Raw genomic sequence first — 13,251 nt, 5'->3', positions numbered from 1 at the left:
TTCGAAGTCCGCGAGTTAGAACCATAGCCCCGGTCGAGATCCTCCGCAAACATGAAATCCTTCACCGAGCTGGGCATCGTCTTCTCTAGATGTAGCAGATGAAAGCGTAGACACATCCCCCTACAACGAGAACGGCAAGGAGAGCGGGACCACCGTCTGCATGCACGTATATACCAAGCTACAAGCGATACACCTGGGCAACAAGTACGAAGTCGAAAAGAAAGAGGGAGACTTGATACATTCGCTGATCTCGATGGAAGCTAAAGACAAGGACGAGCGATATGAGGGGACAAAAGGGGATCAAATGGTGAGAAAAGACAAGACAAGAACAGACAAGACCAATCCCCGGTACGAGGATATGGGGTCCAAGATATACACAGTTCAAAGTGAAAGGGCCACCGTGACGATCACGATGACGGGAGAATCAAAGAGCGATCTGATCCGGTTTACTCCTCCTGGTATGAGATCTTGCGCATCTCGCCGAGGCGTTGGCGGGCGCGGGCGAGTCCGTTCTCCAGCTGGAGGATTTCGACCTGGATTTTTGTTGCGGTTAGTGGGTTTCAGTTGGTAGGGTTGCTTGGTCTTGGGGTTGGGATTGGGGATGCCGGGGGAAAGGTTGAGAGATACATACCTGTTGCTCCATTTCGCGAACCTTGAACTCGTGAGAGCTCAGGGTCGCGTAGTCCTCCGCCTCATTGTCACCGCTGTGCTTCTCCTTGATGATATCCTGCACTTGTCGGACCAAAGCGCGACAAGCAGCTCCAACAGCCTTGCTAGCACCCTCCAGACGGTCCTGGGACTTGCTCATGAAGGTAGCCTTTACACGACTAGCGGCCACGAGCTGGGCAGTGCTGGCAGCGACGTCGTTAGACGCAACGATCAGCTGCTCCGGCGAGTTGCGGCCGGAGATGACGCCGTCAGCGGTCTCGATCAAAGTGTTGGTTGAGCCGGCTACGGCCTTGGCTGCGGAGATCAAACCCTCGGTCCAGCGGTTGTTCTTCTTGTAGAAGGCTGTTTTGGAAGCGCTGCCACGGCCCTCGCGCACGATTTCTTGCTGCGAGACGGTGGCCGCCTTGATTAGCTCTGCGATCGCGGTGGTCACGGCAATGGCGGCGGCCAGGATGGAGTCGCTGATGCGCAGCTCGTAGGTCGAGTAGCCGTCACGAGGCTTGTTCTTGAGCTTGGCCAGGCGGGCGGCAGCGGCCTCGATTGCATCGGCAGCCTTTGTCAGTTCGGAATCGACGAGGTCACCGAGGTCGCCCTTGGTGCTGATCTTGCTGCTCTTAGGGGTGAAGGACTCGACCAGCTTCGACAGCGACTGCAGGTCTCGCTGCACTTCGAGGTTGTTGTTGATCACGACGTCGGTCTTGTGGTCGGCCTCCATGCCCTCGAGGCGGAATGATTGCAGGCCACGGAAGAAGCGAACAGTAGCCTCTGCAGACTTGCGAGCCGCGCCAAATAGTTGATCGGAGCTCTTGTCGTCGTTGGCAAAGCGGGACAGACCCTTAGTGTTGCTCAGAGTATCGGCAATTGAGCCTGAGAAGACGGATACGGTGCGGATGATCTCGGCGTGCGGGCTGTTGGGTCCATCGGCGATGAAGTTGTTGAAGGCGGTTGAGAATTCGGTGGCAGACGCCGCGGCCTTCTCGATCTGTGACAGCACATATGGAGGCGAGGCATTCTGGTTACCGGCTTGCATGGACGAGTCCAGCTCATACATCGCATCGTCGACGCGCTGCACACCGGTTTGCAGCACAGAGTCAATGATATCATTGATCTTGGCCACCGTTCCGTGAAGCACTGTGTCGATTTGGCTGTCAAGCGCATGGTCCACATCACCTTGGTTCTAAGAGTAATCATCGTTAGAAAAACCGGAGATACAATCTTCACAGCCGTGTAACTAACCAGCTTCAACTCCTCCAGTTCCATAAGAGCCTGCTCCATGCCAGACTCCAGAATTTTAATCTCCTCGTCCTTTTCTTGGAGAGCGAGATCGTGATCTCCCGAACGTTCAGAGTGACGACCTTGAATGTCCTCCAAAGCACGGTTTTTATTCTAAAAAAGAAAAGAAAATCAGTAAATGAAACCATCGCGGATGCAAAAAAAGACTGATTCTTACCCGAAGAGCCTCTTCCAAGTCGGCCATCTCACGATTATACTTAGACAGCATGGAGGAGATCTCAGTGCCCTTTGATCGCTCGGCATTCTCGGCGCGATCAATCGCCATGCGGAGTTCCAGCTTCAGCTTCTCCAAATCTTCCTTGTTGGTACCAGAGACACGGTCCTTGTCGTGCAAAGCACGGTCACGCTCCCGGATCATATCAGCCAGCTCCAAGTTCTTGGTCTTGAGCTCATGCTCCAGCTTTTCGCGGCGGTCAATCGCCTCCTGCGCGGAAGCAGCCTTGATCTTCAAGCTCTTGGTGGTCGTCAAGAGATCCAAATGCTCTTGTCGCAGCTGCGAATAGAGCTTGGCGAGGGCTTCATACTTGGATCGCCAGGTGTTGACTTGTTCCTGCAGAGCCCGGATCTGTTCGTCCTTGGAGGAGTTTTGCAGGTTGATGTTCGAGTTCAGCTGGTTCATCTGTTCTTCCAAATCCTTGACACGGCGGTCGTATTGCTGGAGCATGAGCTGATCCCGCTCGTACTGGGCGCGCGCGTTCAGATTCTCTTGCTCAAGCTCAGCCAGGCGACCCTGGGTATGTGTTTGGTATTGATCGCGGAGGAGTTGTTCTTGTGCCAAGCGTTGCTGCTCAACCTGCAAGCGTTGCTGTTCCTCGAAGTCACGCTGGGATTGTTGTTGCTGGGCCTGCTGCTGACGCTGCTGGTCTTCCCACTGCTGCGCCAAGCGGGCTTGCTCGGCCTCGTATTCTTCTTGCTGGCGTCTCGCCTCGGTGGTCCAGAAGTCACTGATGGGTTCTGGCTCGGCGGCCACCTTGGGCGGGGGAGAGGGCTGAGCTTCCACCTCCTTAGCTGGACGTCTCGGGAGAGCTGGTCGCTCATCATCTTCGCCCAGAAGACTTGGTGGGTCCTGCGGCAACTTGGGGATAGTGATTAGACTGGTAAGATAACGGAGGTTGGAGCACTCGTAATAGAATCGGACAAGACGGTGGTGCTGGGCATCGTAACGGCCGCGGAGCGGTTCAAGGGCTTCATCATCACCAGTGGCTTGAGTAGGGTTAAATAGTCAGCTATCTCGCAACCGCAATCTGGGGAAATGGGGAACAGAAGCATACTTGTGTGCATAGCTCGCAGCATGCTAGTGATGAACTTGTAAATGCCATAGCTCTCCTGTACAAGCGGCACCAAGGCAGAGATACGGCACTCATTGTGAGTACCGGATTGGAAATGCGAGAAGATCAGCTTCTGGAAAGCATCGATCTGGTCCTGCAGGGTCATAAGATCGGTGATAGTCTCATAACTATAGAATCGTTAGCACTTGATTCGCAATGTAAATTTGCCAAAGATAAAAGCTTATACGCACCCTTCATTCGGATCATTGATCGTCTTCAAGCTGATATACTCCTCATATTCAAACAGTCCTGCTCTCGTTAGCCCGGGTCCTGGCGTTGCATCGGAGTATCAAGGTAAACGTGCCGTTGAATTCAGGATGATTACGGTGGAACTGGAGTTTCGACTCGAGGAAGAAGACGTATTCGCGAATAAGCGGGGCATATCCTAACAACAAAGAGCCATGTCAGCGCATCTCTCGTATGTACAGCTGTAGGTCCAGAGGGGGACCAGTTGCGCAAGTTATCTTACCGCGTACACCATCGCCTCCAACTCCTCGCATCAAGCTATCAACCCAATTGGAGTGCTGCTGCGCCTCGCGCACGACAATCGGGTGACCCTCCTGGAGAACCTTGTGTATAGTGATGAGGGCCTTGAAAGTCTGGACCTCGTCGGCGAGAACGGGCTGCCTGCAATTGGGAATTCCCAGTCAGCTACTACCATCCCTTGACCATATAATTGTCCTCTCGAACCAACATACACTTTCATGCCGGCCCAGAAAGCCGCGGACGACTTATGGTCCCACGTGTAGACAATACAGCTGCGCACATGTTTCCCTGCAAAGAGCGGATTGTGTTAGACGGAGATCCGATATAAAAGGCGTCCTTCGCGTTCGAATCGAATGGACGAGAGAGCGCAATCAGGACGTACGTTTGGGAGCGGTTTCCTCTATGCGGGTAGAACGGTTAGCCTCCGGGGACTCCTAGTCAACTTCCCCCAGTCTTGAACGAGCTCTTACCGATACTAGTGGCCTTTCGGATATTGATGGCCAGATCAGCCTCCGTTCTAGATGGTCCTTGTTAGTCGTGTGTTCGCTCAAAGGGTGCGAATTGGGGTTCCGCATACCGACTCATCTTGACCGGGGGGCAATGCGGGACAAGCTCAGGGGCAACCTGGAAAGGAAGTCGTAGCTTTGCGACAGATTCCCAAGTCCGGACAGCGCGGGGATATCAAAGAGAGCGCCGACCGGAGAAGATGAAGGTGAAGTCGAGGGAAGAGAGATGTCGCACGTGGAGTGCAATGACGTTGGGGGGGGAAAGCTGGCGCCTGTCAGTCTTGGCGACGCCTAAGCCCGTCCATCCCTTGACGAGTGCGGTGAGGTTTACCACTGCGCCACGATCAAAGGCAACGTAATATCTACTAGTACAAGGTATTTACAAAAGTATACACTAACCTTACAATATAGTACATAGTATAAATGAAGATGATCTGAGTTCTTAATTTAATTCAGACCAAAGCCCAAGAATATCCCAACTTTATACAACAGGGACCGGGTATTGCCATACTTGAAGAGCCCCATAACACACAACCATCTTGCTACCACAACGCAAAGCTAAGATGTAATCCATAGCAAAAGAGAATAGAAACCAAATGAAACGAAAAAAAAAGCGCACCTTCAACGCCATTCTTATGGTCACACGCTTCTTATCGGGCCAGCCCGATGGCTCGGATCCAGAAAACCAATCAATAAACAACAATAGACCAGGATCAATCAGGGTGATGCGGCCGGGACTTCTACCGACTTGAGAGACGGGATTCCCTCGCTGTTGCCTGATTCCAAAGTCGGTCTCTGATCTACAGAGTGTTGAGATTGGGAATCCGGGGTTTCCTCATCTTCCCATGACTGCGACACGCTGGCGACATCAGTATCTGCAGGAGAAACGTCATTCTCAAGGAGTATGGGCTCTGCCAGACTCTCCTCTAGATCTAAATCTGCGTCGGCGGGACTATTGGGTGTCGAGTCATTGGGCGCTTCAACTACAAGTAGTTCGTCGGTGCCGCCGCCGCCGCTCCTACGCATCGCTGATGGAATTGGTTTCCTGCGAGGCAAAGATGTAGGTCGAACGCTTGGTGTATCAGCGGCCATGGGTCGTTGAATTGGATTGGGCACCCCGACAGGCTTGCGCTTGGGCAGTGTTCCCGAGTTTCTCTTCAGAGCATACTTGTCGGGCCGGGGTAGAGGTGCTCCCGGGGGAGGATGCGGATGGCCACGTCCAATGGGCTCATCGAGTGGGCGTGCCGGGGGCTGGGACGCCTCCCGATCCTCGTTCATCTCCCCTTTGCCAAATACACTCCAGCTCCATTTCTTTGCGGCCGCAGTGGCTGATCCGAGGGTGAGATTCCCAATGGCCTTGTCGTCGGAAGACGAGACTGAATTAAAGGTGCGGGCTAAGGACTCGATCGTGCTTCGACGACGGGGTTGCTCGCTAGCAACCGAGGTGTTGATTGAAGTGGTGGAGCTTCCACGCGAGCTCCGGGTACTGGAATAGGAGCTGGCGTCGAGGCGAGCAGAAGAGGGGCTGGTGATAACATTATCGCTGGTGAAGCTCGCGCCATCGAGAGACTCTGCAATGGATGGCTCACGGCTGTGAACTGCGCTCTGGGGCAACATAAGTCCTCCGGTGGGTGGTGAGTTGCTTGGGGTGCGATGTGGAGAAGCAGGTGGTGAGCGATTTGATATTTCGATCATTGCACTCGTTGCACTACTCTTCTCGTTGTCTTTCTGACCGGTGCCAACTTTGTTGACTTTGGCATTATCTGCAGTCACAACTGGGTCTGCTGCCTGGGAGAATGTTTGTGAGCGCATTGAACGGTGAAATGGCTTGATATCTGCCCTATCGAAGCTTGTCGACGACGCTGCCGGGCTTCCAGGCTGCGAAGGGAAGACGAATGATTTCGGGCCTTTGCGTGCCTTCACGCCGGCATCGGGGGACTTGGGAAGAACAGGCATGCTCATTGTTCGATCATCTTTGGACTTCAGGACATCGATTGAATGCTCCGGGGCATCTTTCGTGGGTGGAGGAGCACCGGACTCATCAGGTATCTCCACCTGAGTAGTGTCCACTTCAGGCTCGTCTCGCTGCCAGATACCACCACGGAAAGCCTGGCCAACAGTTTCGTGGAAAGGCACGTCGTCCCAGAATGGCAGCACGATACTCTCTGCCACCACCTCGCGGATCTTACTTTCGATGGTGCGTAGAATAGGGCTGAAAGTGATCTGCTTCGAACTAACAATAGGCTCGATATCCATCATGATCCTCGGCATGGTTTCAAAAGACATCCAGAATCGATTACTGGGAGGGGGCTTGAAGCGGACCAGCAAATGGCCCTCGAGTTTCTTCAGCACGACTGCCAATACGATATCGACTTCTCTTGCTTTGAAACGCTGTCCGAGATCAATGCGTACCGTGGCTGATATCTCAACCCGGAAATTTCCCGTGTATTGGACATCCATCTCCACACAGCAGTTGCCGTCGACAGTCAGATCTTTCAATCGGGGATTAGTTATGAACGGGGCGCCTTCACCCATATCGATTCTCTGCAACCCAATTTTGCTAATGAAGTTCGGTTTGTTGACGCGCGAGATTTTCTTAGTGATCTTGTTTCGAATGAATTGCTCCATCTCGGGCGTGCGATACAAGGCGAGAAAAAGGCGCCCAAAGAATGCATTGATCCAACGCGTTTGAAGCTGCTCTTCAGAAGAGTGGAGTCGTTGCACCAAAGAGACAATGTGCTTCACGTCAAAGTCTTGTTGTTTCGGAGGTCTATCCTTCGACTTCCACATCTTCGATTGATTGTGAAGCATAGCGAAATAAAAGTCTTCCTTCTCCGACAAGTTTTCAGAGAACATGTAGAACGGGGGCGTAGGTCCACCGAGATCTGCCAGCGAATCCAGTCGCCGCGACAAACAAATGGCGTTCCTTTTGAGCCACAGTTCACCTTCGGGGATATCTCCTTCGCCCCCATGAATAGTCACATCGTGGTGAGCAAGAGAGATGACATAGCGAACTTCTACCTGGTTAACATCGTCGTAGAGCATCAGGTGGCCATGTCTATGGGATTGACATTTTTTTTGTCAGCAAACGGTTCATCACTAGCGTGCACTATAAGAAAGCAAGTGCTGAATGCAAAGCATACCGGAGGACAATGTAAAAGACATTCCGCGCCCGTTTCGCATTCTTCCCATTCGTCTTCGCGGGCTCGATACTGGGCGTCTGCTTTCGATCAAACAAGCTCCGGTACATCGCCTGATAGACGCTGGGACTCTCCGTCGCAACGACCTCGCCGGCGGGGGTCGTCCTCTCTGGGGGCTTCCCATTGACACCACCGGGCACATATTCACGGCATACGGCAAAGTATCCAGCAGCGACATCGGATTCGTGCGTGCGATGGAATTTCTCCGCCAGTTGATCGGTCCCCGTACCGGATTTCAGGCTATACTCGTCATCGTCGGGTCGTTGGACCTCATCACGGGCGTATGGAGTGCAGGCAGTCGGGGCGGTCGGGAGAGTTAGGTAGATGTATACAAATATTGAGAAGAGGATGAGTGGGACGAAGGTCAGACCCCCAAGCACGTAGATGACGAGAAAGCTGGCGAGTGAGCCCATCGGGAACCAGTCGATCAAAGCGGGAGCGGGAGGGTCGATAGCTCCATAATTTGACCAGCTCACGTCCGGAGGTAGCGGGGGGGGTTTAGCTCGAACGAGGTAACGAGAGACCGGCTCTGGGAGAGAAACAAGCAAAGCAAAAAAAGAATGTGTAAAGCGACTGGGGATGTGTTGCAGAGCTGAGCAGAGTCGAACTGAGCAGGGGAGTTGCAGCTTCCACTCTCACGCGCGGCGGATGGTGAAGGTGGTCCCTCCGAGCTGATGTGGGCCTCGTTTGGTATTGTTTTTACATGCTATATTACATCACTATAATATATACTCCCGCGAATTAGTATGTGACTCCATTCAACAAAGTCTGTAATACGTAAATACAGTATTCACATAACGAACCCTTTGAACTGGCTGTACTGGGAACCCCGCAGGATCCGACCAGCTGTCAGGAACAGTCAGCCCTGTGAAGTTAGGGCAAGAAAGTCCCCTTTTCTCTCAAAGACAAATAATCTATACTAGAGGTCCTACTTGATAGACCCCCATGAGGGGTCCCCCTCGATGTTTCACAAAGTCTGACTGCAAAACGTGTCTATCATGTCCAACATCATAGGCCCACCACGATGTACCGAGGTACCCGAGAGTCTCAGGTGTTTGTATCAAATACACTGAGTGCGAAGGAGCTGAAAGATCCACTACTAGGAGTTACCACACTTGGGCATTGCATCTATGTGACCTGAAATTTTGAAATAACACCATGTCCTGATCAATTCAATCCGAACATTCGCATCTAATAAAATATATACTGTACATACAACCAGACCAAAGAAAGAAAAAAATAGTAAGGGGAAGCACAACGGATCCGTCTAGTGCGTATATAGTTCTAATGGTACAAACTTCTCTCAAAATGCTCTACTTACGCCGGTTCATAGTCTTCGCGCACATATCAATCAGACCGGACTTGGCCTCTCCATCAGGGAAATCGCTAATGGCAGCAATGGCCTTGTCGGCATACTCCTGGGCCAGGAGGCGAGTCTGCTCCACGCCGTTGCTTTGGTAGACAAGCTCACGCGCCTGTAAAAACGGTTAGTCCGGAACAATAGATAGAGAAATATGTATATATATCTCGGGAGGATGGGGTAAAGGGGTTCTCACCTTCTGCACGTCACCCTCCTCGCGGAACTTGCGTCCAACCAGAGGACCCAGCTCGGGGTTGCTCTTCCATGCAAAGAGGAGGGGAGCGGTTGCCAGACCAAGCTCCAGATCAGCACCAACAGGCTTGCCCATCTCCGCCTCGGTGACAGTGTAATCCAGCATATCATCCACCAGCTGGAACGCGAGTCCCAGATTGCGGCCGTAGGCGTAGGCAGCCTCGACAACCTCGGGGGCGCACCGACCCAACACGGCTGAAGAGCGGCAAGACTTGCTGATCAGACTGGCGGTCTTTAGGTAGGTCTTCTGGAGGTAGTAGTTGAGGGTTTCGTCGGTGTAGACGGGTCTGGACTCGTCTTGGGCCGTGTTCTTCAGCTGCATGAACTCGCCTTCGACCAGGTTGGCAATGACCGTCGCCATCAACTCAGTGACCTCCGGGTCGCGCAGTCGAGCCAGGGCCACAGATGCACGGCCGAGGAGGAAGTCGCCTGCCAGAACGGCCATCTTGTTTCCAAAGGCCGTGTTGGCGGAGCTGTTGGCGCGGCGGGTGACGGCGTTATCGATGACATCGTCATGGAGGAGGGAAGCGGTGTGAATGAGTTCTGTGATCTCAGCCAGTCGGCGCTGCGAGGGGAGAATATTATCGTCACCGGCAATGTTGTACTGGTGGCTCTCGATGGATCGTGATACGAGCGGGTTGAGGTCTGGGTTGGAGTCTTCGAGTATAGAGGATTGACTGAGGGGGGTTATCGACGGGGTTGGGATTGGCCTGGTCAGCCGGGAGTTTGCGAGGGTCCATTGCTGTCGCCTGGGACATGAGGAGAACCAGCAATGGCCGCATATGCTTGCCTTCGCTGTGGGTATAATATTTAGCGACCTTGTCCAGGGCCGGGTGGCCCGAGCCCAGCAATTGGCGAATGTTTTTGCTCATAAATTTCAACTCTTTGCCGACAATTCGCAGAGGGTCGACCGAGATGCCCGCAGGCGCCTTGGGCAGGCCCTTGAAAATGGTCTGGGCGGCTGACACGGCGGCGCCGAATGGCGATGCATCCCGCCGTCTTGTTGGGTGATATTTGCGGGATTGGATGGGGAATGGAGACAGGAGGAGGTCATCGCGGAGGCATTGTGAGCACACGGTCGTCGGGGTTGAAGTCGTGCGCGTGACGATCAGCCCGGCGGCCGACACGGTTCGAGCTCGCATCTTCAATGCAAGGCTTCAAGGCGGCGATAGATTTATGGGCGAACCTATACCATGAAGTTTGAATTGAGACGGGGTTGAGAAGTTCAGGTGTTTGGGGAAGAGTATGGGGGGGACCACAGGAAACAATCCGGGAAGATTTCGAAAGCTCTCGGGTCGGCACGGACCACGCGTGAGCAGCCGCAACGCCGACACGGACCGCATGAAGGAAACTTGAACTGTTGGGATGCTCTACAGCCAATCATAATCAAATTAATTACGGATGAAAATGTAGTGTAATCAGATGAGAATGCAGAAAGATTTCCGATAAAGTTTCTTTTTACATTCTCAAGCCTAGGTCGTATTCTGTAGCAGGCTACTTGTACTTGATTCTAGTAGAGCAGGGCCGAAGGCATAGTTCCAATGCAGAGGTAAATGGGTTCAGGTTAAAAGAGACATGGAAATTGCGCCGGTCGATTCAGTCCTGCACTCACCCCCCTTCGTACATATCCAACAAAGGAAATATAAAATAAAAAGCGAAATTTCACACAATTACCACATGGGTTGAGCAAGGCCGCTACGACGTTAAGGACCCGACGTATAGGGCCAGGGTGGGGAGAGGAAGGAAGAAAAAGAAGGATGTATCCATTAAGCGGACACCACCACTCTTAGATGGCATCGAAATCACCACCAGCATCCTCGTCATCCATGTCTCCCTCCTGGATCTCCTTGGCAAGCTCACGCTCCCGCTCCCGGGCCTCCTGGGCACTCTTCAGCTCCAGTCGGTGCTGGTTCATCGGGAATCGCATAGCCTATAGATTGTAAAGACGAAATTAGCACCAGTCCAGTCCATTATCATCCGATACCAAAGAGAGAAAACACATACCTTGACACTCTCGTCATGAAGAGCCAAACAGGCACGAATACGCTCGTGGAATGCCTCGCCGGGCTCCCGTGTGGCGTAGATATCACCAACTTCCTTACTCTTCATGAAACCGTGCTCGTGGTCCAGGGTGGCCTCAATGACACCATCCCGAATAGCCTTGGCCACAATGTACTCAGCTGACTCCTCGCTGTCCAAGCCCAGACGCAGGCAGATGTCCCGCAAAGAGATGCGAGAGTACGACAACGACATCATGCGAATACCAGTCTTAATCACATTCTGTCGCAGACGAAGAATCAGAGTGTACGTGCCATCCTTTCGGAATGCCGCGCTGTGTGTGTTGACAATGTTCAAGAACCCATCCAGGTCACCGACACTCACTGCCTGGGCAAGCAGAAGGTAAGGGTGCATGGATTTTTCCAGAGCTGGTTGGCGGAAAATTGAACGGTCTGGGATGTCACCCATTAGGAGCTCAACCACCACAAGCAGCTTGTGCGAGGACTGATAGAACCCGCGGGCACTGTGGCTGGTAGGGGACTTTCGAGTAGCTCCGATCAAGTGGCTGTGTGCCTCGGTATACTGGAGCTGAATAGCACGGATACGACCAAGGTAGAAGAGGTACCGGGCGATCTGGTTATTCGAGGCAGCGGCGGGGAACTTGTTGTGAGAGATCAGAAGATCTGCCTGGGTGATGTGCGAGGTCGACAGATAGTTGCGGAGCAGCAGTGTCATGACAGTGGCCTGGGTATCGACGTCCTTTCGCAGAACGGCGGTTCGAAGGGCAGCCAGGAGCGGCTGACGAATGGCAGTAACGGCCGCTGATGGAGATGGGGGAAGCGGAGCGATTTGCTCGTAGAACAGAGAATAATAGAAATACACGCGAGCCGCAAGAGAGTCTAGCGTACGGCGGTTCAGAGCGCGAAGACGCTCAATCAGATCAGTCGAAAACTTAGCACCCTTCTGGATCTGGCGCTGATCAAAGAGGTAAATCTGGACCAAGATGGAAAGATATGCGTCTACCTCGGCCAGAACCTCCTTCGGGGCCGCCTTGTTCTTCTCCGAATCCACCTCCATCTCCGAGCTAGCATTGTCAAAGGCGTTGGGCTGGTCGAGAGCATTCAGCAAAAATGAAGCTGTCGAGTTGGAGGAAGAGTATGTTTCCACAATCACTTCGGCCAGGACCTCGGGGGTGATGTGTTTCCGCATGGAGGATATCGATCGCAGGACACGGAGGGTAAATCGGGGATCGAAGTGGGCGACGGCTCGCTCGAGGAGGGTGAAGTTGGTCTTGATATCTGGAAAGAAAGCAAAGAGGTGGGCCTCGTTAATCATTGATCTTTTTGGAGTCCCGGGGCAATGGAAAGCCCAAACGAACCTTGAATGGCCTTGGTTGTCGGATCGATCTCCGGCTCGGCTTCAGCATCATCATCCTCGGCACCTTCCATTGTCACATCCCCATCCTTCTCTTGACCTTTCTTGTCGGCGGATTTCGATCCCTTGGCCGGGGCACTACAACAGTCATCTTCTCGTCACCATTTCGGTTCTTACTGGAGTTGATTGAGGATGTAGGCGCACCTGCCGTATCCTCCTCCATCTCAACATCCTCGGAACCATTCACACCATTCTCGGTTGACTTGGATCCGTTGGCATTCGACTTATCATCATCTCCCATGGCGGCGTCTGATGCGCCCTTGGCGCCTTTCTTTGCAGGGGCCGCTTTGGCCTTGCTGGCGGCGGCGCGAGTCGTAGGCGCGGCCTTGTCTTTGGCACTGGAACTTTGGGAGTTGGAACGAGCCTTTTCACCATTAGCAGATGAAGAGGTGTCCGACTTGTTGTTTGATCGCAGGGAGCGCCTCTCGGGCATCTTTGTGAAGCTGTCGAGCTCAGCTAAGCAGCACAGAAGCTAGAGGAAGCAGGGGGAAGAGTAGAATCCGGGGGGCACAGAATCAGAAGTGAAAAGCAGAATGGCCAATCCCGGGTCGCAAGACTGCTTAGATCCAAAGAGATGATGAGAAAATGGGGTTGCGAGACAGATAGATGAAGTGGATGGGGGGATGTGATGTCAAGAGACGAGGACGGACGCAAGACGCCAGAAGGCGTTGCTTAGTCACGGGGAGCTTACTGGGAAAGTTGGTTGGGGCCGCGTGACGCCGGGG

General features: G+C 53.2%; 4 protein-coding genes across 4 annotated transcripts; all 4 read right to left on the bottom strand.

Annotated features, from left to right (window-relative positions):
* Positions 1 to 446: 446 nt before the first annotated feature.
* On the bottom strand, positions 447 to 4,301 carry N7533_000605 (putative cytoskeleton assembly control protein Sla2; the record flags this gene model as incomplete). The annotated part of the gene is made up of 11 exons (XM_057097255.1): positions 447 to 533; positions 632 to 1,846; positions 1,906 to 2,055; positions 2,120 to 3,165; positions 3,234 to 3,418; positions 3,482 to 3,544; positions 3,591 to 3,675; positions 3,760 to 3,917; positions 3,989 to 4,064; positions 4,159 to 4,176; positions 4,247 to 4,301. Coding segments are annotated over 11 exons (3,138 nt in total), but the record flags the coding sequence as incomplete, so codon positions are not given.
* Positions 4,302 to 4,999: 698 nt separating this feature from the next.
* Positions 5,000 to 7,895, bottom strand: N7533_000604 (SMP domain-containing protein; the record flags this gene model as incomplete). Its single annotated transcript, XM_057097254.1, has 2 exons — positions 5,000 to 7,340; positions 7,426 to 7,895. 2 exons carry the CDS (start codon positions 7,893 to 7,895, stop codon positions 5,000 to 5,002), a joined length of 2,811 nt encoding a protein of 936 aa, XP_056965747.1.
* Positions 7,896 to 8,795: 900 nt separating this feature from the next.
* N7533_000603 (trans-hexaprenyltranstransferase) lies at positions 8,796 to 10,236 on the bottom strand (the record flags this gene model as incomplete). Its single annotated transcript, XM_057097253.1, has 3 exons — positions 8,796 to 8,957; positions 9,039 to 9,705; positions 9,773 to 10,236. 3 exons carry the CDS (start codon positions 10,234 to 10,236, stop codon positions 8,796 to 8,798), a joined length of 1,293 nt encoding a protein of 430 aa, XP_056965746.1.
* A 644-nt stretch (positions 10,237 to 10,880) lies between these two features.
* On the bottom strand, positions 10,881 to 12,959 carry N7533_000602 (proteasome regulatory particle lid subunit RPN3; the record flags this gene model as incomplete). The annotated part of the gene is made up of 4 exons (XM_057097252.1): positions 10,881 to 11,024; positions 11,099 to 12,390; positions 12,471 to 12,620; positions 12,644 to 12,959. The coding sequence occupies 4 exons, from the start codon at positions 12,957 to 12,959 to the stop codon at positions 10,881 to 10,883; spliced, it is 1,902 nt and encodes a 633-aa protein (XP_056965745.1).
* Positions 12,960 to 13,251: the final 292 nt, after the last annotated feature.

The sequence above is a fragment of the Penicillium manginii genome (genome assembly GCF_028828005.1).
Source record: "Penicillium manginii strain IBT 31320 chromosome Unknown utg000001l:1.0-3466041.0:1.0-3467806.0, whole genome shotgun sequence".
In the NCBI taxonomy this organism is placed as follows: Eukaryota; Fungi; Ascomycota; class Eurotiomycetes; order Eurotiales; family Aspergillaceae; genus Penicillium; species Penicillium manginii.
The sequence above is the reverse complement of the archived record's forward strand: the minus strand, read 5'-3'. Positions and strand labels throughout refer to the sequence as shown.